This window comes from Patagioenas fasciata, chromosome 2, assembly GCF_037038585.1.
Source record: "Patagioenas fasciata isolate bPatFas1 chromosome 2, bPatFas1.hap1, whole genome shotgun sequence".
Classification (NCBI taxonomy): Eukaryota; Metazoa; Chordata; class Aves; order Columbiformes; family Columbidae; genus Patagioenas; species Patagioenas fasciata.
Window position 1 is genome coordinate 39,717,789 of NC_092521.1, and position 25,273 is coordinate 39,743,061.

Sequence of the window (25,273 nt, forward strand, 5' to 3'; positions counted from 1 at the left end):
TTGTCACTTGGACACCCTATGCCATGACTTGGCTGCTCCCATGGCAAAAAAAACCTGGTTACTGGAATTTCCCCCTCATTTCGACAGAGGAAAGTGGTCAGGAGAAGAAAGGGGGTTAGTGTGGCATTTAACAATATAATTTCTAGTCTTGCCAATTAAAAAGGGCCCTCCCAAGGGATATCATTAGTCTGTGTAAATCTTTGCTGGGAATTATAAAACCGAATTTAAAAAGAAAAGGTTATTTGGTACCAGTATGTGGAATACACACAATAGGAAGCACCCACCAACTTTTACAGTGCAAATTCTAAAGCGGAAGAAAAAACCCTAAGACATGAGGCATTTAAATGGCTTAAATAACAGCTCAAATTAATTCAACGGAGTATGTAACACCCCTGCTCAAGTTAGCGTACCTTGGCTGTCAGCCTCTCACTTTTGTCATGGTGTACGTGTGATGTTTTAGAAAGAGGCAGGAAAAACACACCTCATCAACCGCTCAGTGATGTACATGGTGGGGAAAATCCTTCCTGACCTTCATTAACTCCATAGGATCTATTTAAGTGGCAGTACAAGACATCCCGACATCTATTCAACAGTGCGTGCCTGTGATTCATTCACACAAAATTTGCTTCCTAAGCCTTCATTTCTCATCTACTTTCATCGTTCATGAAATGGTCTTTGCAGGCAACGTGCATCCCTTTTAACATGTCCCCCCACTCAGGACCAAATTTTGGCCTTGCAACACTCGTCCATTTGAGCTCTCGTGACAATTTGCAGTGGACTCGAGAGCAAGGTTTGCAGTGCTCCAGCATTCCAAAAGCACGGATAATATTAGTCCTAAGATTGGGGTCCACCCACAGCTGGCTACACAAAAAACTAATTTTTCATGTACTCCACTGAAAATCTAACCTTTTATCCTCACTCTCAAGATGGTTGTGTATCTGTGTGTCAAGGTGACAACACTGTGAAAATAGAAGTTCTCCAGCAGTACATTATCTCGAATATCAAAAGGTCACAAAAGGGTACAAATCGGTAGCTCTCCAGAAGAGACACTGTTTTTTATGAAAAGTGGGTCAGTTTTAGTTTCACGTAGGTTGTTTGACACAGTGGTTTCTGGCATCACAAGCTCTGGCCTACAGGATACCACAGAGCCTTTGTATCCCTTGCTGTCACTACAGCATTGTGTTTTTCTACCCATTAACCAAGGATAAATGACCTAGATATTGTGCCTATTAAAGCCTCATTTTTCTTTTGCCCTTTTGTTCTTTAGTGTACCACATTATCACATGCTGAACACATTTTAAAGTATTCTCAGTCTCTCATGCCCCTTTGAAGGAGTAATGTAGGGGGTTTTAGTGTGTATTTCTGTAGAGTTACTTAGAGTGGAAAATATGAAGGTAATTCAAGGTTTCTCCTCCTGCCTAGTCCCTCGAAGACAATCAGTTCGGCATTTACAGCCACTAACCTATAAAGAATATAGCAGGAAAATGCTATAAAAAAGAGCCACAATGCAAATAGAGAAAGTGAACACCAATTGTGATGTCCCTAAACACTACATTCTATAATTACATCTCTGCATATCATGGGTCACTTTTATTAAAAGCATCATTACTACAGTTGGCAGCAATTTACATCTTATCTTACATGATAGCAGTTTCCAAAGAAAAAAAAATAAAAAGACATCACAACAAAGAAAAACAATACATTTACAAAGTCATGTCTGTAAACTTCAAGGCTAGTTTAGAGTTGAGGTAATGCTGTTTAGCTTTGTGGCTAAAGTAACAAAGTCCTTTAATTTAAAAAAGGTACCTGATTTTTTCTTTTTGTTTATACCAGTGCATTACAAGATCACGAGACGATTAAACTGTAGCTTTATCCTGTAAGAACCTTCTCCGCGGGTTAATTTCCAAAAGGTACTCTTCACATTCAACAGCTGCCTTATTATTGCTGCGTCTCAAGACAGAGACATTCACACTATCATGAAGATTGTCAGAGAGAGAGTGTGTGTGTGGGTGTGTGCACGCATGTGAGCGGGTGAACTCCCATACAGTCAAAATGAAGCGCGAGTACGATATGTATGGTAAATTTCATCTTGACCTTCACAGCAAAAAAAAATAATAAAAAATTAAATATATAACTTCATCCTTCCTTTAAGCAGCACTTCCTTCTATTAGTGCCACTTGATTAAAAATTGCTGCTTAATTCATAATACCAATGGTACCAAAAGAAAAAAAAAGCAGAGCATTATGTCAATTTCCTTAAAAAGACATGATCACCTCTCAAATTTCATCTCTCCTAGGGATAATAAATAATGCACTGCACAATACTTAATGACCAAGATACCTTTTGACACATCTGTATAACATGACTTGAACTTTTTTTTTTTTGCTACACTATGTTACAGAACAGCTTATAAAAACTAAGTATGGACATTAACTGTGAGTGTAAACAGTAGGACTACCACTTGTCAAAAGTTTAAAACACTTTAACTGTAACTGGTACTGGTTATTCATCATTTTCATTGTTTTCTATTTCTTCCCCCCCATCAAGTGAGTCTAATTCTTCACCCTGTGCTATTTCATCTTCTAAAACGGAGGAATCTGCAGTTTTATCAAGGCTCTCCTCTGCATCGCTGCCTTCGAGATTTTCTTCATCTTTAAAGGCAGCTCCTTCAGTTTTGTCAGTAGCCTTCTCTTCAGTGGAGCCCACTGCGTTCTGAAGTCCTGCTAGTGCTGGGAAACCGGGCAGAGTCAATCCTCCCAGTCCTGGAGGTAGAAACATAGATGGATAGAAGAGGCCAGGAGCCATGGTGGACAGCAGGAAAGGATTGAAGGCCAGAGGGTTTGTGGGCAATCCAGTGTTGGTGTTGGTGGTAGTGGTGGCAGTGGCGGTAGTCGCCGCAGTAGCAGCACTGACAGATCCATTCGCAGAGTCAGTAGCAGAAACAGTGTCTGTGCTTTTCTCAGAGTCTTTGTTCTCCTCTTCATTCTCATTTTTCTTCTCTTCAGTTTTCGAAGCGCCATCCTCAGTCTCTCCTTGACCGGAAGCAGTAGTGGCATTTCCAGTAGTAGCCGTTATTGGGTTATTCAACAGTCCGCTTAGTCCAAACATATTGGGCAATCCTGCCATCCCTGGTAACATCAGAGGCAACATGGCAGCTGGATTTTTAGCATCCCCCCCAGCTGCAGCAGCTGTTGCGAGCCCTGGCGGGAAGCCCATGAGGCCTGCGAGCTGGAGAGACTGCAGGTTCTGTAGGTTCTGGAGGCTTGTGAGGTCCATTCCAGCAAACAGACTGTTCATTAGTAGTGGGTTGATTCCCGAAGTTGATGCTACAGCAGCAGCTGCTGCAGCTGCTTTGGCAATTTCACTTTTTGGCCTTCTTCCTCTTCTGCTTGCTCCTTCCTCCCTCACAACAGGTCCAGTGAGAAGACGGTCAAACATGGACTCTGGAACAAAACCCTGAAAAGGGAATGTGAAAAAACACGCTTTATTCTCCATTAGCTTTTATAGCTTTCAGCAGTGAACTGACGACGATGGAAGAAATAGAGGGGATTTCAGCATACTCGAAAACCAGCTTGTTTTTCAGCCCTGGCAAATTGTGGCTAGCTAGCTACTGCAGTGAATGGCAGCAAATACGTAAGAAAAACTGAAGAAAGTAAAGTCACAGACTCTTTAAACACAACAGTAAAACACCACATCCTGAAACTCCGTAGCTTCATTAAAAAAAAACCACCCTGATATACTGCAGTTATACCTTGGTACTTCATACTGAAATTCAGTATAGTGATATTTTATTAAAATGAGTATTTGCAGAATCATAACCTTTATTTTCAAACAAATGTTGCAAAACAAAAGGCAGGAAACCCAGTCCTTTGATACTACCTATTACCAAGATGATGAATTCTATTTGTCATATGACAAGTATTTTCTTAATAGTTCCTAATGTATGAATGCCTGTGTTTATAAAGGATTTTTACTTACAAGAAGAAAATATGGCAAAACAAATGCTGAAGGCTGCCTTACTGTAACTGATTTTTCAAGTGTACTTCAATCCCATTCTGCAGCAGCCTCCTATTGCCACCCCCCACACTGGGTAACTCCCATCCAGACACTACAATTTCCTCAGCTCAAAACCAGCTCTGAGATAAAGACTCAATAATCAACTTACACAGCCTTCTACTTTTCCGTGCTATAATCTACAGTGAAGCATAGAATGAGAGTTTCACTTACAGACTGTTTAACAATGTCAGTCCAATCTGGAGCAACAGCAAATTCAGGATTTTCTTCCAGCCATCTTGGCAAGTCCTTCATTGGAGGGGCCATAGCTCCACCCATCTAATGCAAAAGACAAGGTCAATAATTTAAACACCAAACAAACAAACAAGTATTTATAGGGACATTTTCTATCTGTGCACTTCCATCTCTGAAGGATGGCAGTAAAGACTTTCAGTTCAGACCGTGGAAAACTACATGGAAGCCATCTAATGATACTAGAATTGAGAAGATCATGTTTTAAAAAATATAGAAAAATGTTGCACCTTAAGCAGGGCTTGTAATGAAATTCGTATTTCATTATAAGGCTATAATTCATATTCATTCATATTTCATTATAAGGAGAAAAATGTGCCAAATAGTTTCAAAAAGTAAGAATTATTTACTCAAGTGGTTAATATAAACATATCAGAAGAGCAAAGAAGGAAGTAAAGGAACTTGGTGGTACATTCCAGTAAGAACAACTGACAGTGCCAAATTATCAAGCTTTTCAAAATAAAGCCTGGAACAGAAAACATGCTTTTCACAGGCAAAGACATTATTGAAGACTTCCACTGAACTAACTTCATTTTTACCTTCTTTCCATTTCGCTTATTTACAACAGGTACCCTTTCTTCTCCTGTCAAGGTGTTTATATCCAGTTTATTAGGGTTTCGACATCTGTGTCGTTTTTGTTTCGGCTTCTGAAATGGGGAAAACAGCACATCTGCACTCTTCTGGAAAAAAAAAGAGAAATGTATTTCTTTTTAGCTTTTCATTTTCTTGACAAAAATCACCAATCATAGAACTCCTTCTCACAGGAATTTTAAGAAGGGGCCAATTACTTTGCCCACAGATTATCTCAGAAAAATCTGTTTTCTTATCCGATGAAGGAATTCCACCAAACCTGATGCCAGCACTGTTTTAACACATTGCTATATACAAATATTAAGAAGGGAAAAGCAACCCATACACTCTGGTGCTATGGGGTGTTTACATTTACTGAAGTAAATGTGTCTCAAGATAACACATCTACTGAAAACCAATAGTTACAAAATCTAATGACTAAGCCCCATGTGAAGAAAATAATTTTGATGTCTATAAAACTAACTTCTGTATTAGTATAATACAATGACACTTTTAGAATCACATACTTACTGGTACATAACTCGGCATATCTACAGTGTAAGTAGGATGCAATTTAAGCCATTCAACTAAATCCTTGTTTTTAGGAGCATCCTCTCCCACCAGCCTGGTCCCATCCTCTAGATTGATTACAGGGATGCGAGTGTCTGGGTCCAGTTGACCAGGAGATGGAATGTTCCTTGCTGGTAGGGCTTCCATATCTTCTTCAAAAGCTTTGGTCATTTCTGCATCCTCCTGAAAACATTAACATTGGTATTAATTCTCACTTCAAGGGAACAGTTACCTCAGATAAATTACTTTAGGGACTGAAGCTAAATAGTTACGGAGATTTTGCATATGCAGGAGTTAATAGGGTTTAAATATTCTTACTATGGAAAGCAATACTGTTATGTTAGGGAATTACGTAAATTTAGCATCCTTGACCATTAAAGGACATACAGCTAAAGACAGAGTACTTTTCGGGTCTTTCCAGTTAAAGCCTCAATATGTATGTTATAAATACATTATGTTTTGTAAAAAAAAAAAAAAAAAAAGTCTTCTTGTCTTTTTAAAAGGACAAGCTACTTAAAATTCAGCCACAATTTGCTGGAGTAAAAACTTGATATGAACAATATGAACAACACTTTGTTTGGTTCAAAAAGAAATAACAGCTCTAAACAGAAAGAAAAAGCTGGATGGGTAAAAAGTGTGCATTACTGTTAGGGAGAGTGTAACACCACTTCAAACTCACATTCAGAAAGTACTAGACACAGAAAAACAAACATGAGACAAAAAGGTTGCTGTCTTACTACAGTCAATGATGTCCGTTTGTTGCTCATAAATAACAGATCAAGCCCTTCTACATTTTTCCTCCTTCCTCTCCTCCTCTTCATTGGCGGTTCTCCATCTATTAAAGAGCCATTTAGTAGATGCCTTGTGGGTGTGCGTGAAAGACCTGCTTGCAGCAGCTCCATTTGAGTTTTAAAGGCATCCGACACGGGTGTGGAGACATTAGGCAAGATAAACTTTGAAGTAACAGATGAAAAATTTGAGGTAGAACTTGTTGCCTCTCGTGAGGCCTTTGATAAATCTACAACCTTTTCTTGTCCATTTTCTGAGACCACCTGAGACTCACGTAACTGGGCAACCATTTCCATAAGATTTCTCCGCTTGGCAGCTCTCTCGGCCTCAATTTCAATCTTTCTTCGTCTCCTCCTCCTCTGACGTGGAACCGATAAATTGAGTGCATCTTCCTAATGAAAAACGAGCATTTCCAAACATTAGAAAAGCTCTGTTTGCTGTGCTGTGTTTAAAATAAAAGTCCAAATATGTAATTCTGAAAACAAAGCCTTCATTTTATTACAAGAAAAAACAACTCTATTTCTCTTAAAGAAATGCTATGTCTCATTTTTTTCTGTTATACAAAAGAAGTACACAAAGATAAAATGTTTGATAAAAGGAAAACAAAGATGCAGCCTTGCCTTTGATAACTGAGGAGAAGCAGTGATATCTTCACTGCCACTGACGCTGGCTTGACCAACCATGGAGAGCTCTGCAAAGCTCCTTTTCTGTAGAGGGCTGTCCACAGCTGTCGGAGTATACCCAGGTATGAGCCCCTGGAAATCAAACATCTGGCGCCTATTTACTGGCCACTTCCCTTTCAGCACTGCTTCACAGATGTTGTCTAATCGGTTGATCATTACTCGGTCCTGCATAAAGGAAAAATATGGAGTGAACCGTCAGTGTGAAGGTCGCCTTTTAAACTCAAATGAGTATAATTATGCAGACCAGCTTCCAAAGCTTCAGAAACCCATTCAAGAAGAACTATTCTTGCAGGTCAGGATAAACTGATCACCTTATGACAAGCTAACACACAACAGAATAAAACATCACTAGAATTTAAAAGCTGCATTTATATTGAGGGAAAGGAGGAAGACAGACCAAGTTTTCTATATGAAAATGTACTAAGTGACAAATTTAACAGAAACTCAATATTGCTTTACACTGCAAAACTTCAGTAGTTAGCGCAATCAACAGTTAGGAAGGGAAAATCAAAACATATGCCATCAGTATCTTAAAACTGCAGTTCCTGAGATCCAAGAGGCTGGATCTGCAATTCTGTCCTAGGAAGTGGATCCTCATTAGCGTCACTATTAATAAAGTTCAACATTATGAATTGGGCACCAACCTAGGGACATCTAATGAATGTCAATTTTCATTCCACGCCCATTATCACTTCAAATTTCACTGAAGCGTGTACGCTAAAAATCTCTAATTATGTTTATTAGTCTACTTATGCTGAACCTGTACAGATGAGGGATTTTTTGCTTTACTTTTATGCTATGACTGGCATAAGATTTTAGTCCACATTTCCAAAGCACATACTGAAAGCAAAGAAGATGAGTATCATCTGATTTCTTCCACTTCAGTATTCAAGTACATTCTATGCTAGCTTGCCTGAAGTAGCAGAAACTTCAGAACCACAGTAAATACTGCTGGTTAGGGAATATGAGCATCAGCTAGCTTCCTGAACAGCAGAACAGTGCAAAAGCCACTAGCAAATCTCAGCAGCTGCAACAGACTGCTTGCTTTCCCCAGGAATAAGCCTATTAAGAGCAAGATCCCCCTGCCCTGCCCCCCATCCCAAACCAGATGGCCCTGTTATGGTGATTAGTAAGCTTAAGACTATTACTACTTTATTTCTGTTTCTACGCTTTCTACAAAGGAGAGTACTAAATTATGTATGGATTTATTACGAGGTTACGGTTTCATACTTTTAAAAACATTTTATATTAGATAACTTTCCGCATTGTTATCAAAATAAGATACAGCTTTATCCTATATCTAAAACTGCTGCTTATGTTTGCAGGACACCTTAATACAATTACATCTGTCAACATTACATAATGGCTTAGATCATGTAGGTCACCAATACTCTTCCCTACAATCTCCTCACCCCAAAGTAAAAAGGTGATCTTACAAAATCTCTGCTCTTAACACTGCAGATGGCTCTGCAGATGAAATCCAGAATTCAAAAAAATCTAAGTTTGCCTCCATCAACAGAGGTCTGACTCTGCTGACATACAGTTATGGAGCCTATAAGAACTCACATCTGTCAGTAGTTTGTTGTTTTATTAAATAACACTATTACAGTAAAGCAATTCCTTTAATTTCCTCTGTTAATTTGTATGAAATTGAAGAATAAAATGCTATTCCACAAATCATTCACAGGAAAGAGTCCCTTGCCCACTATAAGTGCAGAATCATCCAAAGTTCGTTGTTATTTTGCAAACACATTTCCCGTATTTTATCTGTACTGCCCAAGACATGCCATTCTACCCCTAACCAACCTTAGGCCAGAAAGAGAAGGCGAATGTTCTCTCATGAAGCAGCTGAACCACTGAGGGATCCCCATCTTCCATGTAGAATCCATCGCGTGTTTCATCCCTCGCGGTACTCATAGAGGCATTGCTTTCTTCATCAAAATTCTTACCCTGAGAAACTGCTCCTGCTGAATAACAACCATAACCAGGCATTAACTACAGAAGTTCCCAACCACCCAATATCAATCCATCTACATAGGTTAAGACAACCAGGCTCGATACAACATTTTTAACTCAGGTCTTTGTTTAGTAATTACTACAGCAGAGCCTTCTGCATTTGACACAGAGACTGTGCTTACTGGCTCAGTAAGCTATTTTAGAGACTATCCCTTGTGGGGGAATACCCCCCTGATGCTGGATGGTTTATGTGAAAGCTTATCAAGCCACCTGATACACAGCAGGGTAGAGGAGCTGCTACATGTAGCCCATCCTGAGCTCCACAATGGCTCTGTGTGTGCCACTCACCAGCTGGCACAAATTACAACAGCTGTGGAGCTCATGCTAAGCACACGGAACTGGTCTGACCAACACATTACCTTCAGGTTGGGAGGATTCTTCTGATTTATCATCATCATCCATTTTCTCCTCTTCGTCTTCTTCTGAGCCCTTCTCAGAAATAGATTTTGGGTCTACATCTGTACTCATTTCTATGTCTTTCAATTCACATTTAACAGAGCCAGGCTCAGCCTCAGCATCACAGTCCGGTTTAGTGTCCTTATCTGCAATATCTGTCTCCTCTTTGATATCAGACTTTTCTTTGGCTGCTGGATTTTCAGACCCTTCAACTTTAGACTCCGTCTGTTCTGTTGTCTTTTCTTCTTGTACTGGTGTGGATGGGACAATAGGTGGTGTTTGACTGCAGCCAGCACCCAGAGGGTTTACAGAAGAGACAGTATTTGCATTACCTGCCCCTCTGTTTTGAGCAAAGTTTTTGTGAGCCTCAAGAAAAGAGAGTTCAGGATCATTCAGAATGTGATAATCTGTCCTACTGACCCCATGTTTAGCAGCACCAATTAGCAAGTCTTTGTCATGTTTACCACACTCCCACCACTCTGGCAGGTCCAAGCTTGGCTGGCAAAGCTTTAGCCTCTCCCCCAACTGCGGGTGATGCAGAACCTGCTCACGGATTTTCCGCAACAGTTCTATGCGATATAAAGTTCTAGAAGCACGCTCTTCTGTGATGGGTTCAATCATCGTGGAAAGATCAGGTGGTTCTGCAATGACAACAATTTGTATTGTTTAACATCAATTAAATGTACACCTATTTTCAATCATTACACCTGGGCATGAAGTTTCAACAGTCCCACTGTCTTGTAACAGTCATGCTGATTCCTACAGTCAGTTCAAACTCACCATCATCTGGTTTGACTGGCATTCGGCACACTCGTCTACACATGTTCACAAAGCCATTAAAATACTTTTCCAAGCTTTCGTCGGACTTTTTATCAAGCCTGGCAAATGCTCTGAATTGATTCCAGTCAAATTGATGTTTTACAGGATCAAAAATAACTCCAAAAGTAGACACCACACGGTAAAAATCAGCTTCTTCTCTTCTTGTCCATCTAGTCAAGGAAGAAGCAAGAGAAGTGAGGTCACTGAATGAATGAGAGTACAAACATAGTTTGGATGCACCCAAGCCCCCTTAGTTTGGTCTTTTAAAACAGAAGGGCAGTACTGGTGACACACAAGTTTAATTAAGATTTAAAGAAAGATATCACTGAGAAACTCACTTTTGTCGTTTTTCGGTTATTATAGCTTCCCTTTCTGCTTCTAGTGCCCTCACTTCTTCCCGAGGCCGACGTCTCCTGCGGTCAGTCTTCATTAGTGCCTCTTGCCTCATTTGTTGCCTTTTATAGCTGCGCTGATAGGCAGTAATGAGGCGGCGCAGACGGGTAGTCAGGGTTGAAGTGTTGGGCCAGTAGAGTTGGCCTAACTCGGCGTTGCTCTCACTGTGCTTGTCTAGAGAACAGAGAAGTACTTGTGCATTCCAAAACCACCACTAAAAGTTTCAAAGTTTTTACGGCTAGAACAGGATTCATGTTTTATCTGATAAGAACATACGCCTCGTTAATATTGGTGCATAACAAATTAGAAACAGGGTAACTACATTGCTAGGAAATAAAATATAGAATGAAACCATTCCACTCTAAAAACTCAGAAATGCTTGTGAAGTGTTTAGAGATAATCATCAAGCATTATTATTCCATGTTATGAATGCAAACATTATGAATACTGTAAGTATTTAAATTAATGCAATGCATCTTTAAATATATTACTAAGAAGATCATTCTGCCTCTGAGGAAACACATATGCTTATGATTTCCCACTTTATTCTCAGTTAAACTTGGCAATTTTTCTCCACGCTGAGAAAACAACGTATCTATAACTTTCAAGATTATCTTAGCGAAAACATCAATGGCTGCATTATGCAACATTCGGTCTTTATCATCAGAATTTCTACTATGTGATTAGAAACCCAGAAAACCGTAATGTGGACTATTCAAACACAATAAATAATTGTTTTGAAAGATGTGAAGCATGAAGACAATTGGCAGTAAAAAGTTTACCATGTTTTCCCAAAACACAACCTGTCTCCTCACAGGGTAACAAACATTTTTGCCTTTTCAATTTCTTTGCTATAGTCTTACTTGGGTGTATTTCTATGGATTCCTCTTTGTCCTCTGGAGGTGAGTTTGCAAATTCCTTGGGGAGAAGACAGAAGTTAGTTTAGTTTTCAGTGTTGACCATATGTTATCATTTCAGGAGAAAAATATATGTCATCTCTCAAACACAGCAGCAAACAATCTTTGTAAGGTGTGTTTATCTGGTAGCTCTCAAAATTAAGAACTGCGTATTAAGATGAACACAGAGAATCAGTTTAATTATACATATTCATAATGACAGAAAGTTGAAGTTCTTACATCAATTTCATCCTTGAAAGGAGTTCTGGTTGGCTTATATTCCGGATCTTCATCCTCTCTGTCAAATTCACCACTATAAAACATTTAAAAGAAATATTTTCAAGAATATTTTTTTTTTTGAGAGAGGGCTGATTTTATGGACAAAAGCAAAAAAGCTACAAAAGCCATCAGCATGGTATACCAAGTTACACATTTACATTTCATGCTCGACTGCGTAAACAATTCTAGGTACTTTTTACATCACACTATCACTTCAGATCCTCAGGCAAGATGTAAGCAAAATAGGACATATGAACTCATGCCAACATATACAGTGCTGATAAAGTTTATTAATTTTCTCGTGTCCCCCTTACCCATCACCACCATCTGCTAACATGTCTGTCCCTCTCTGTTCAGCAGCTATGGCCTTTGCATCAGGCATGCCAACCCGTTCCAGAAAGCACAGCGTTGGATCAGCTCTCATAGAATTGTACTTCTCATAACCTGCATGCAGAGTGGGAGACAATTAAAAAAAAAAAAAAAAGCTATAGACAACTGTGAATATAATATATTTAGGCAGTAAAAGTACAATTTTCTGGATTAATTTATTTTGAAATAAAACAAAGGAGCTGTCACCGTGCTGGAAACAATCATTTCATTCATGTAATGAAATTTTTCATATTCGTGAATTCCATCAGCACAGCACAGAAACATTTTCACATCAATAACATTAACAAATAGTAGATACTGAAAGAAAGCATTCAATTTAATGTCTTTATAAAGTAAAAACCTTGCACAAGTGAAACCCTTAAGTTTCCTATATGGCTTTCACAGTGGTTCTCCACATTCAACACTCTCTACTGGAAAAATGCAGATGTGAACGGAAACGCGCACACACAGATACGCATTATCTATAGCTCCAGCCCTGCTGGAACCCTCAATGTAGGCTGCAAAAATGCTGTATACATGGGTTATACGTAAGGCCAACGAACCTGTCTTATTAGGTTTAGGATGATGCATGTCAGTAAGATGACACTGTTCCCTCTATGGTTTTCAAACTGCTGTTTGCTTTTTTACTGCCCAAGTTGACTAGATGGAAAATGGCAGATCCCAACAGTGCACTGCAGGAAAATGATTTTTAGACTAGACTTGCGTCAGCTGAGCCCACAAACAGAGCTGCTGTACATAGGCAGAACAGCACAATTCAATTAGGATTTGTACTACAACACACTGCTCCTAACTGCTGTAGAGCCTCAAGCCAAACTGTAATCATGAAAGGTTTTATAAGCCATCATTCTCCCCTTTAGTCAGGCTGGGCTGTTGAGAATACCTCTGCGACCTCTAGAGAATTGGGATTATAATCAGGAATCGCTCACTGTATATATCATGCCAGCTCTGCATCCCCAGCCTTTCAAAGTTAACAAGGCTGCATCCCACTCAAGGGAACCGGGAGTTCTCAACACTGACATTTGTGAAATATTGCTTGGAACAAAGCCCAGGAGGCACTTGTACAGATTAATAGCAGAGGTTAAGCCCACCGTCCACTTTGACACTGGTTGGCAGAGTTAGCAAGTGAAGCAGTGCTGGAAGCAAAGTTTATGGAGATCTATCTTACTATTTGGCTATTATTTAAACAAATATGGTTCTGTTTTATTTACAGCCAAGAAAGTAATGTTTTTTTCTCAAATGATCTGCAAACATTTAAAAACAGCATCTGATATTTACAGCTCATATTAGGTTTTTAATGCAGGCAAGAAAAAAACAGGAGATACAAGCCAACAGTTCTTTGGAACAATACTTGTTAATATTATGACTGAACAGTCCCACACACAGAAAGCTTTACAACTGAGTTTTGTTCAGAGTGAGACATCACTTACCGTGTTTGAATACTCCAATTAGAAGGGATTTATCTGCCTCCTTATCCCACCAGTCTGCAGGAACTTCAGCATGGAATGGCTCAGGTATCCATACATCTATTTCACTGTAAATACAGCATTATTTACATTAAAGGTATTACTCGACAAAGGCTTAAAAAAACCCAAAAAAAACAAAAAAACAAAAACAAACAACAAACCACAGTGCTCGCTATTTCATAAACATAAATGGGGAGAGGCAGGGAAAAGGGGGAAACAAACAAAAACCAAACACAGAAGTTAAAATGTCTGGAAAAAAAATTACAATAATTAAAAAACAAAACAAAAACAAAAAACGCACCCCAAAAACCAAACCACACACCAAAACCAACAAAAAAACCAAACCACAACAAAACCAAACCCATCCCACACACAAAAAACCCCCACAAAACAAAAAAATAATAACAAAGAACCAAAACAGAAAACCAACCACAACACCAGGCTATTTGGCGAGTGGAATGACAATGGTTATCCAAATATGATTCATTTAAGGTCTAGCATATTTTGTTTAATTTTTAAATTGAGACAGAATAACCCTTCAACATTAGCGGAACTGAAAAATCTGCTTATGTTGTTTTCCACACCGTTCCCTCCCCAAACAAAATTACCCACAGCTCTCAACAAAATAATGAGGCTGCTTGAGAATGGACATTTAAGAGGTAAAGTGTAACAACCTTTAAATTCTGCATTATAATAGTGGGTGTACTTTATACAAGCCAGCGCCATAAAGCAAAAAAATAAACCTGCACTTGCACTAACCTTGAGTCAGCACCCTCTAAGATCTTGTCTGCTTGGTCCCCTATAACTTCTTGTCGTAGATAGTAGAGCATGCGGACACGCAGCAGGACCCTGGAGAGGAAGGCAGAGGGGGGAAAAAGTTCTTAACTTCAGGACTGTTTGCCAACAGTGGCTTTTGGCAGCTGCTGCTGTTCATCCATCATCCTGCCAAGGCTGATTAGCCATGCTGTATGGTAGGCTTGAAGCGTGACAGATGGTGGCACATAATCACCTCTGTGTGGTGCTTTCTGCTGGCTTCCAACAGGCCTGCCTGGCAACCGCTTACACTGCGCAGAGAGGGACCCAGCTCAGCCCGGCCCCGACGCATTTCATTTAGTTCTACCTAGCGCAGCTTGTGAAGTTTAGACACGTACTCTACCACTGCCTCTGAAGTATTGAAGCAAGTTTGTAAACAACTGAGCAGATGGCTTTCAGTAACTGTTCTGCTTCATTATCTCATAAAATTTCCTCAGCTGCTGCCTTAATACCATTTTTGGAAGCACATCAGAAGTTGTAGGAATAAACGAGATATAAAATCTGGTTTTACTACCTAACAATAAACCCTCAATATGGAATGTCAGGTTTTTCAGATTATACAACTTTTTGCTTCCGAGAATGGGGGGTGAAAAATAATCCCCCATTTCCCTTGGGAGATATTAACTATTTTTACTCTTTAAAGTTCAAACTGCTATTTAATTTTACTTGTGCACAATCTTACTGCTACAAGGAAGTGCAAAATCTTCATTGCCCATGTTTATTTTTCCCCATCTCTGCAATACCACAGTCATTTTTGGAAGCACTGGCAAGTGCTGAAGCTGGCAGGAGGGAGAATGGCAGAGTTCGGCTTTTCAAGGAGACTAGAAAAGAGGTCATCTCTGCAGAAGAAGTATCTACCTGAAAATAATTCTGCTTTCCTATGTTTACCCAATTCAGGGCACCCCCTGCTGCCTAGTTCACGAAGTAAAACCAGTACCAGCTAAAATGGAGATTACTCAGTCTGCCCTCTCACTGTCCCCAAATCCATCACAGCAACTGTTGAATTGCTGCTGCTCCTGAACAGCAAGGGTGACCAGGGCGGCAGTAATCTGATCACCCGCTCACATGAAAAATTTAGACCACCGCCGGTTTTTGAGAGCTCCTCACTAGAGATCTGATGCAACCAGGGCAACACCCGGTTTTACGTGTGTTATTTGAGCAAACCTCAGAAGAACAGGGATTTGAATGAAGGTCATGTCTACAATTCAAAACATGTCAGACATGCTTCTTTTTGTATGCATGATAACTGGGACCAGTAAGGTGTCCCTTCTCCCTGTGTGGCTACATAAATAAGCTGTTGAGGGTCTCTGTCATCTTCATATTAACCAATAACAGCTGTTACATCAAGCCACAGAAGAGGAGCAGGAAAAAAAAACCCACATGAACCAAAAATCAGAGGCCCTTTGCACCTTTCAGGAGTCCTATGAATTAAAACAGCATACATATTACATAAGGACAGGACACCAGTTCTTATAAAACCAATTGCTACTGCTACCTTTTCAAGGAAATTACTGAGACTATTAATTGGCTTCCACCTCTGATTTTACCTGGACTAAACATGTTGCTTCTACAATTCACTTAGTCCTGGGGGATCTGGGAAGTGAACGAAGAAGATAGCAATTGAAAACATTCCTGCATGTTTGTCTTCTCGATCCTTCTAATTGTTCTACTGTACTATTACAGAAACAATATTTTAGAAATGAATTTAAGTCTGATCTGCAAACTGATGTAACAAGTAATGAGGACATGTTACCTGGGAGACAAAAATAATGTTACAGGAAAGAATTTAATTACTTTAAGAGCAAGTGAAATGTAACAAGAAATTGAAGTAACAGTTCAGAAAAAATGAGGAAGCAGTTTATTTGGATGTGCACTTGCTCACGTAATTCCGTAAGTATCTCTCTTCATCAGTTGAGAATTAAGCTTGGTTAACATCTGGAAACGAGCTAATAAACCCCTTAAATGCCTTTCCTCCTTCACATCACACCCCCTATTGACAAGCCACAGGTACTTTTCAGATCAATAATTTATTTCCAATGAACAGTAAGACACAATATATATTAAAAATCACAAAAGCAATGACCACCTTTCAGTAACACTGTGTTACATCTACTTGGTGTATATATACAATCCAGAAAATAAATTTAAAACCAAAACAAACCAAAATCCCCGAAATCCAAAAAGCAGAAAACGTTCCCCAGCCCCCAGACAAGATATTTTTTGGGACTAGGGTTAGGTTCAGTGTCTGTAATGAAGAATATGGTAAGCAAAACTAAGATGGAGAACAAGGGCATGGTTAAAGGAAGCTGACACAAAAATAACTAAGATATTACAATACAAAAGCTAAAAGAATGCAAGAGAGGCTCTTATAGAGACATTCGTGCAACAATAAAACAACGTAACATCCAAATCAAAATACAATTATCTTTATCCCCAAAGGTTTTCAGTTTAGTAACATGTTTAGAATTTCAAAAATCAAATCAGGGCACTGATTCAGGTAAGAGAACTCTGTGAGAAATTTTATCTCAAACAAAGGAGGAAAGAAGAAATACTCTGTATAATGTGGAGAGCAAGAGAGGAAGTGAGAAAAAGAATGAGAGACACACCCACACACAGGTGAACTACCACATGAAATTCTGAAACTAAGAACTGGATATTTAATATCTAAGGAACAGAACTCTAAGGAAAAGAGCCTGAGAGACCCCACAAGAAGGGTAAGAAACAAACAGCTTTTTTAAAGATAGCCAATTGTCAAGAGAGACTGACTTAGTGTAGAGATATAGTCTTTCCTTTAAATGGTAAAAAGAACAACCTCATCTGATTCCGTTTTCATAAGAACTGTGTTTTAAGTGCTGATCAGTCATGAAGAGCTTATAGAAGTAGCCAGTTATCTGTTAAGATGATTATTCTCAAATTAAAAAGTAATAATGGCCTTTACATCCTATTAAATGGCCCTCTGTTCTATTAAAAACATCCAAATTAAGTTGTGAACTTTTCAAAAGCACGTAGTGAAAAAAAAAAAAGAAAAACCACAAAAAACCTACACAACCTCTAAATGAAATATTTATTAATACTTACTTATTACAGTGATGTTTAAGATGTTTCCTATAGCTGTCTTCTTGAAATAATACATCTGGATTACAGGTTGTGAGCCAATCAGCATCTTGCAGCATTGGCTGTGAACTCTGGGCTTTTACTTTCTTGCCTTTCCTCCCTCTGGGCACTGGTGCAGACAGACCTACAGAAAACCCCAGTATTTCTTACACAATCTGAATGGAAAAGCTCTCACCACAAACTGCATTGCAAACATGTGTTTAAAACTAAGTATCACTGCTATATTAATTCCTTTGTGTGCAACACACCCACCAAAAACTGAACAGCAACATAATTCAGCACAGAAAACTGCAAATAACAAAAATCGACCAAAACTTTCATGCAAATGTAGTTGTGGAGACTTCAAAAATTCAGAGCGCTAGCCAGAAAATGGTGTTATATAAATATTTCTTGCAAAAATTCTCACAAATCGAATGGCCATAAGGAAACACGCTTTCTGATTTATAGCAATTTGAAAGGAGATTGACTCCAGCAGTAGGTGCCACTTAAAAATTATGCTAGAATAGTTGTTCAAAACTGATTTAAGGGAAAGAGCGTTGCATCCTATAAAGTGTCTGAGGGAGACTTCCCCTTTAAGTACGGACCAAGTCAAAGCCCACCTTACTCATAAAATCTGACAAGATCCAACGACATGTCAGAATGGCTATAGTTTAAACTAAATACATAGCATGACTGAAGCAATTCTTTCCTATTTACTAGCATCATTATTTGATTGTGGTAGACGTACCGGAATGATTAACCAAAGCTCGAGTTTGCCCGTCTGCAGTTGGAGTGATCAGATCCCAGATGAAACTTTTGATATTTTCATCCCCTTTGTAATGATTAAGACAATACACCAGGATAGTCCGGCAGATGGTTTCCACATCTTGTTCTGTTAGCTGACGTTTATAGCGCCCATGTGAGAGGATGTCAGTCCATCGACCCCAGCTATAAGAAAAATATGTTCAATACAATGGCCAGGGCACTGGTATTTTAATTTGAGACTTTCAGTTTACCTCCTGGTACCAAGCAAGTTGGGACCTCCTGTGTTAGCACTAATGTATTTTGCATTTGCACATTACGTCAGGGAATCTAACCTCCAGCACCAAAGAGTTAAGAATGTTTATTTAACAGAACAGGCAATAAGTTCACTGCTCGTAAAGCTGCACTTGAACTACACTCAGAATAACAAAGTACACATGTTTAACTCTAATGGTCTCAGTAAGCTATGAGTAGGAAATGTAACCAATTCCTACAATCATGGGATTTGGGGTATCACTCTTATTTTGATCCTGAAATCCATTATTAGCAACTGTCGTACGCAACTCCCTAAAATAAAGATTCTGAAGCCCATCAGGTAAGCAGTCAAACATAGCTACTTGCTATATTCATATATATTTATAGCTATATTCAAATTGGTTAATCCAATGGGGAAAGAAAGTATCAAATAGCTGAATTTAAGTGGTGCTGAAATACCAGAATTTATGTCAAAAATCTCTAGATCTACTGTTGATTTCACAGTCACATTATTCTTCACAAATACACTTTGCTATTCTCCACAACACTTAGAAAAGAGAGATTAAACCTTGATAACTCAGGAATTCTTTATGCTATGAGAAATCAGAAACAAGTGTACTGTCATCACAAAACTGCATATCTTACCAGTGAGCTCATAGCCATCTGTGAGACACTGAGATACTGTAAGCTAAATAACATGTATATAAGCAATGCATATATACAGTAACTTAAAATCTCACCGGCATGTGTACAGTATAATGAGGTAAAGGTTATACATTAAGAAATTACATGAACATGTCCAAGAGAAAGATGACTTATTTACTATCTATCATCCCTGTATTTTCAGTTCTTTAGCTGCAATCAGTATATTTAACCTGTATATCCTCACCCATAAACCAGTAAGTTCTTCTCCACCCTGAAACATTCACTTCTTGCATAACCCTGTGATTTGTCCTGAGGCCTACGGGGCTTTGTGCTAGGCCTTTCTTCAGAATCACTTTCCAGGTCTGAGAACTCCATCAGTTCATCCTCTTTGACTGCACTGTAGAGTCTGGTTTGTTTTCTTACTCTTGGTGTATCAATAACTAAGTTATTCTAAAATGAAAGTGAAAATATAGAAATTTAGGACAGGGGAAAAAAAAAAATCTTCAATTTAATTGTACTAGGAAGTATCATAAAGCTCTTACCCTTCCGTTTAAAGCATCAATATCCAGCTCAGCTTTCTTTGCCCACTTCTGCCAAAAATTAGGGTCATCCAAGGAAATGTCTGTCCTGTTCCCAGATGCAACAAAACTAGCCTAGTAAATGTGAAAACACATGCATTGGTTTCTTAACTGCATGCCACAAATAAATATCTGGTTTTGCTGGTAAATACAATACTTAGGACTTTATGAAGTGGTAGTTTCAAGAAAGAAAGGTAAGCCTGTCAACTACTACGACTAGAAATATAGATATCCCAACATTTGAAAGGAAAATACGTGAGACAAGTATATTGAAAAGTTCAACTGACACAGAAGGCAAATTAATACTACTTCCATCTATCCTGGTCACATTTTATTAATTTTCCTCTAAATGTCAATGCACACCTTTGCAAATGTTGAGCCTTTTCCTTCAGATTCAATAGTAATTGTGTGTGTACGCCTTAAGAGAATCTGATCAATATCCTCTTCACAAAACTTAGACCCTTCATCTTCCTCGTCCATGAGAGCACCATATGCCCCCTTTCGAAGAAGATCTTCTATTTCTTTCTTAGAAAGCTGTTGCACCTGTAACATGTAAGAGAGGGGGTTTAGGTGTTTGTTTGTTGTTGTTGTTGTTTTTGTTTGGTTTTTTTGTTTGATTTTTTTAACATCAGTCAATGTGTACATCTGACAGCAAAATCAGGCTGATTGTCCTCTTATTTAGCATTTCAGGAACTGAAACTCTAAGGTAAGGTGGTGTCAGTCAATTAAACATTCATGCTGAAGTTGCCCTTAAAAGAAGAATATGAACAACAAAACTCTTAGGGTGAAGTTATACAAGTGGTTTAAATGATTTAATAATTCATTGTCACTGAATCCCTTTTACCTCTGATGACTGCTAACCTCCTCCTGGGAGCAGATTTATCTTACTAACCTGACAGAAAGCTAAAGCAAAGAAAGTCCAAAGCAAAAAGGCTACACCAGAAAAAGCTGACTAGAAGAACTCCAAAAAGTGCCAGGATCAACATAATGTAAAGGGTGGAATTATGAGAATGAATGAGGATTGAGGGAACATGACTCCACCTGCCCTCTTTTGGCAACAGGTGAGCCATTAGATAAGGCTGAGCCAGTCAGCTCATGTAGCCTTGCCCTGAATTAACCCTACTTCAAAATACATGACATACTCCATCTGAAAACCACCGTTCTACAGCTAAACCACAAACAAGCAAGAGGAGTGTTACACGTTCACAGCATTTGTTGATCATGCACCTTAATGTATTAATTCTCACCCCATTTGTAGCGTTTTCTCTTCCGCTCATAGATTGTAGCACAGCCTTATCAAGGCCAAGCTTCAAGCTAGCTTTGTCGAACATTTCCCTTTCATAAGAATTCCTTGTTATCAACCTGTAAATTTTCACTGATTTGCTCTGTCCTATTCTGTGACATCGTGCTTGAGCCTGATAAAACAGAGAAAAATACTCAGTTACAGGTGACAAAAGGAAAAAAAAAAAACTAAAATAATAACACAGAGAACTTACTTTAAAAGTTATTGGTTTCAGTATAAATAATCTTTATGCGTTCAAGAAAGGGATAACAGATAATTTCTCTTTTAGATGAAGAAAATTTCACAGGAAAAAGGCAAAGAAAAATTTTCCATAAAATAATCTCTTGTAATATTACCTGGAGGTCATTTTGGGGGTTCCAGTCTGAATCAAAAATGATGCAGGTATCAGCAGCAGTAAGATTAATTCCCAGACCTCCTGCCCTTGTACACAGCAGGAAAACAAACCTATCAGAATCAGGTCTTGAAAACCTGTCAATAGCTGCCTGACGCAAGTTGCCTCTTACTCGGCCATCAATTCGTTCATATGGGTACCTGAAATTAAGATGCATTATAAAGAGAATTTCACTGCAATGTAATTGCCTCTTTGTAATATGCAATTAAAACAAAACAAACAAATTCACAGCAACCAACCCCCCCTCCGCCCCAAAAAGAAAAAAAAGAGGAAAATATGCTACTATAGGGTCAAAAGAATGAGAAACTGAGTGACTGTTCCTGTATCCACTAACTTCATACTACTTTGTCTTTGGTAAAGAACAGACTTTCACTTCAAGAAATGAAATAAACATGCAGGCTTAAGGTAAAAGACTCTAAAGGTACCAAAAGAAATCTGAGCGGTAAACTAAGAGGTTAAAGCTTTCTATGTGAGATCATTTTTGTATTCACCCGAAAGAAAAATCTCAGTACTTGCAAGTTACAGGCATGCTTTTCCCTTTAGTCAGATCACTACAGAAGATACTGCATAGTGTTTAAATTTCATCCCTTTTCAATATGGATTACTCACAGGTTAAATACTGTGGCCACTGAGGAAAGCACAGTTTATTTAGAATTGTATTATATTGTTGTTCTCACCGTCTCTGAATGAGGTAGTCTTCCAGTATGTCCAAGCAGCGCACCATCTGGGAAAAGATAAGCACCCTGTGGCCACCAGCCTTCAGTTTTGGCAGCAGCTTGTCAATCAGTACGAGCTTGCCAGCAGCCTGGATCATTGCCTGGAGCTGAAAATCTGGAGAGTCGGCATTGTGTGTTTCTTTAAACTCTTCCAAAATTTTCTCTTCAGCACCTGCAAAGATTGGACAGCAAATACATGAGCACTGCAAAGGGGTCTATTAATACACAATGAGCTTGCCTTCAATGCTCCAGAGAAACTGCAGGAATGTTTTAAGCGTTATGTGAACAAACATTTATAAAATATATTAAGCTTAAATTTAAAGCAAACATATACACAAATACAGCATAAATAAAAAGTAACTCTGAGCATTCATTCTGTTTTTCCCTTTTTTAAACAGGAGGAAACTCTTTCCTAAATAAATTCATATAACTATGCAAGGCATATAATTTAATGAAAAATTAAGAAAAAAAGATGAAAAATAAACCATATTCCAACTGATCAAATGGGTTTTCTCTCTTTTTTTTTTTTTAAATGCAACAAGAAAGAAAAAAAATCTCGTTTCCACAGGAAAACATTAATACAAGGAATACAAATCACATTGGATGTCTGTGCCTTCAACACCAAAACCAGGCTTAAATACGAGCATTCCTTGGACCTGCTCCTTCCATTATTAATTATAGAATCAAAATCCCAACAATGAAAAGAGTAATTTTGGAAGGGAAAAATCAGTAGCTATGAATTTATTTTACTTTCTATCCAGCTTTCTTTTCTCACAGAATATACTTTTTTTGGTTCAGTTTGATGAAACTATCCGAAGTATTCTTTCCAGAATTAGTCAAAGTTCTTTCTTGCCATTCCTTTGCCTATGAACAATACACACAGTAGCAAATATTTCCTTGTACTGCTTATTACCTGACTACAGACCAAGTTCAAGTTCTCTCTTTAACCTCTCCTGTGCTTTTTTTTCTATTTTTTTATGTTGCTTCAACAAACAGTGGGCTATTCCAAGAGTTATCAGACTACTATTCTTGAATACGTAAAAGGCTTTGTTCTAAGTTTATTTGTTCTAAGCTTATTTCACATCCAAATAATTTCTTTGTAGCTGTGTTCTTCAGTCCTCTTTATTTTTTTAAAAATCAAAATGTAGATTATAAAGTATTTCTGATCTGTATAATATTCAGCTTCAATACAAGGGAAGGTGGGATGGTGGGGGTAGAGAGAAGAACAGCTTACTGCCAGGCTTCTGCTGAGCATCTCTCTCATATCCCAGTTCTAAGCAGACGCCTGTGAACAAACATGCAAACGCACCCTCTCTGTGTGATCGCTGGTTCGGTGCCTACTGTAATGTGGTGTCTAAACTAGATACTACCCTAACCAGGCTGCCTGACAGCTTTGTATTACTCAGTGCACTTGCACTACTGGTTTTTATAGGTCTTAATGCACTGAAGATGTCACCACACTTCAAGGTAGTTTAACATCCCTGAATTTTCCTTATCTGGATTTCCTGCTCCAGGCATTACTGATCAGAATGGTTTCCACATAAGAAAAATAAACCCATGTGAAAACAGTACAATCAGACAGACAGGCCTTCAAGTTCCCTTCAATGGTATTACTTCCCATCTTGTAAAACAAGTAGAATTTTGGGTAGTAAATCTCAGATTATGTATAGGGAGCTTAAGCCATTTCAGGACACAGTAGGCTGTGAAGTAGTTGACATACAGTAACTTCAGTAATCATTCTAGATTACAGCATTTCTTACTCAACTGTGATATCCAAATTTAAGTTTCACTACTATGAAGTAAACCAATATGCAAACTCAGCATCTGCAAAAGCAAACCACCTAAGCCAAGCACACCACAATAAACCCACAAACGGGTCTAATGAACAGTGAATTTTAAGTATCAGTTTGGTCTCAGCAAGACTCCCTTGCATAACAGACCACAACCTCAAAAAATCTGCTCTTTCAATAACACTATCCTAGCTAAACCCTGTGAAAGATCACCCTGTCAATTTCATTTCTACTTCAGTTGCAATTAAGAAATGTACATTGAGCAGCCTGTTACCAAAAAGCTACCTGATGTAGTACCTGCAGGTCTGTAACACCAGATCCTATCCTAGCTGATTTTTAGTAGGGGATGAAACGAAGGTATTTGAATGTGTGCTTGGTCCATCAGGGAAACCCTTACTTCCACTCCTAATTAGGAACAGCTTCTGGGGCTCAAGAGGACACAAGGATCAGAGTAAGAAACCCTGCCAATGTTCAACACTGTGGGATGTGCAAGTACAGAGGCACTTCCCACTGCTGGCTCTTGGAGACAGAGAAAGAGGAATGATGTATAATACTTGAGAATGGTTGCTAGGGAGAAAACAAGGAATCCAGCTCTAAGAAAAATGACAGACAATGCTTTGTCCAACCTAGTTGAAGAATATACAAAATCCAGTCCCTCCCTCTAGAAGCCTACTCAAAGACACACTCAGCAGACCACTATTCATCTCCTCCACAGACCAGATCAACCAATCAAGAACCAAATAAGAAAACCACTCCACATTCAACCTCTGCCATACCACTTCCATCGTACAACCTTCTGCAGCTCTTAAATGAAGATCATCCAGAAGACCTGCTTGGAACTTTTACATTAAACGAAACATAGTGTTTTACTTGGATATTCAAATACACATGCAGTACTGTTTGCTTGCAAAACCTGTAAACTTGGAAGAAAATGGGAAGGATTCAGAGGCACCTGAAGCAGTTAAGTCTTGAGAACTTGCTACTGCAACACATCATTCATCAGCAGAACACCATGCAACATTATGTACTAGCACTGCAAGACCTCTTGGTAGAATTACAAAAAACTTGTGCTATCAGTCTAAGTACAAAGATGTTAATTACAGATCAATAAAACCTCAGGTTCAGACAAGCACAGGATTTAAAAGTATTTTCTGTCCTAGAACTACTAAGGACATTTGTTCAGTTCTGTCCCGCACACTAAAAATAGTCAGAATTCATTCTTCCCTCCAATGTGAAGGCTTGACCCACCTGCCATGTTGATGCATGACATCAAGCAAGCCCAAATGTTCAAAGGTCACAAAAATGTTATAAAGGCAAAAGCACTCAAAAGACAACCCCACCTCCTTTTATTAGGGTTA

At 38.7% G+C, this 25,273-nt stretch overlaps 1 protein-coding gene across 3 annotated transcripts in view; it reads right to left on the minus strand.

Moving 5' to 3' along the window:
* Positions 1–1,571: 1,571 nt before the first annotated feature.
* The window catches only part of CHD7 (chromodomain helicase DNA binding protein 7), a 132,350-nt gene continuing 108,648 nt past the window's right edge, over positions 1,572–25,273 (minus strand). Inside the window, exons 16-38 of one of the 3 annotated variants that reach the window (XM_071804085.1) lie at positions 22,087–22,297; positions 21,354–21,549; positions 20,963–21,130; positions 20,079–20,258; positions 19,680–19,790; positions 19,382–19,587; positions 18,224–18,423; positions 17,461–17,620; positions 14,329–14,418; positions 13,534–13,637; positions 12,031–12,160; positions 11,678–11,750; positions 11,405–11,459; positions 10,487–10,715; positions 10,110–10,318; positions 9,293–9,970; positions 8,724–8,884; positions 6,855–7,082; positions 6,183–6,626; positions 5,407–5,628; positions 4,845–4,985; positions 4,228–4,332; positions 1,572–3,456 (exon numbers count right to left, since the gene is read on the minus strand). In XM_071804085.1, the coding sequence (XP_071660186.1) occupies positions 2,503–3,456; positions 4,228–4,332; positions 4,845–4,985; positions 5,407–5,628; positions 6,183–6,626; positions 6,855–7,082; positions 8,724–8,884; positions 9,293–9,970; positions 10,110–10,318; positions 10,487–10,715; positions 11,405–11,459; positions 11,678–11,750; positions 12,031–12,160; positions 13,534–13,637; positions 14,329–14,418; positions 17,461–17,620; positions 18,224–18,423; positions 19,382–19,587; positions 19,680–19,790; positions 20,079–20,258; positions 20,963–21,130; positions 21,354–21,549; positions 22,087–22,297 (5,255 nt within the window). In that variant the 3' untranslated portion in view covers positions 1,572–2,502. The remainder of the gene's footprint in view (positions 3,457–4,227; positions 4,333–4,844; positions 4,986–5,406; positions 5,629–6,182; positions 6,627–6,854; positions 7,083–8,723; positions 8,885–9,292; positions 9,971–10,109; positions 10,319–10,486; positions 10,716–11,404; positions 11,460–11,677; positions 11,751–12,030; positions 12,161–13,533; positions 13,638–14,328; positions 14,419–17,460; positions 17,621–18,223; positions 18,424–19,381; positions 19,588–19,679; positions 19,791–20,078; positions 20,259–20,962; positions 21,131–21,353; positions 21,550–22,086; positions 22,298–25,273) is intronic. The other 2 variants (XM_065830039.2, XM_071804084.1) reach the window with 2 other exon arrangements.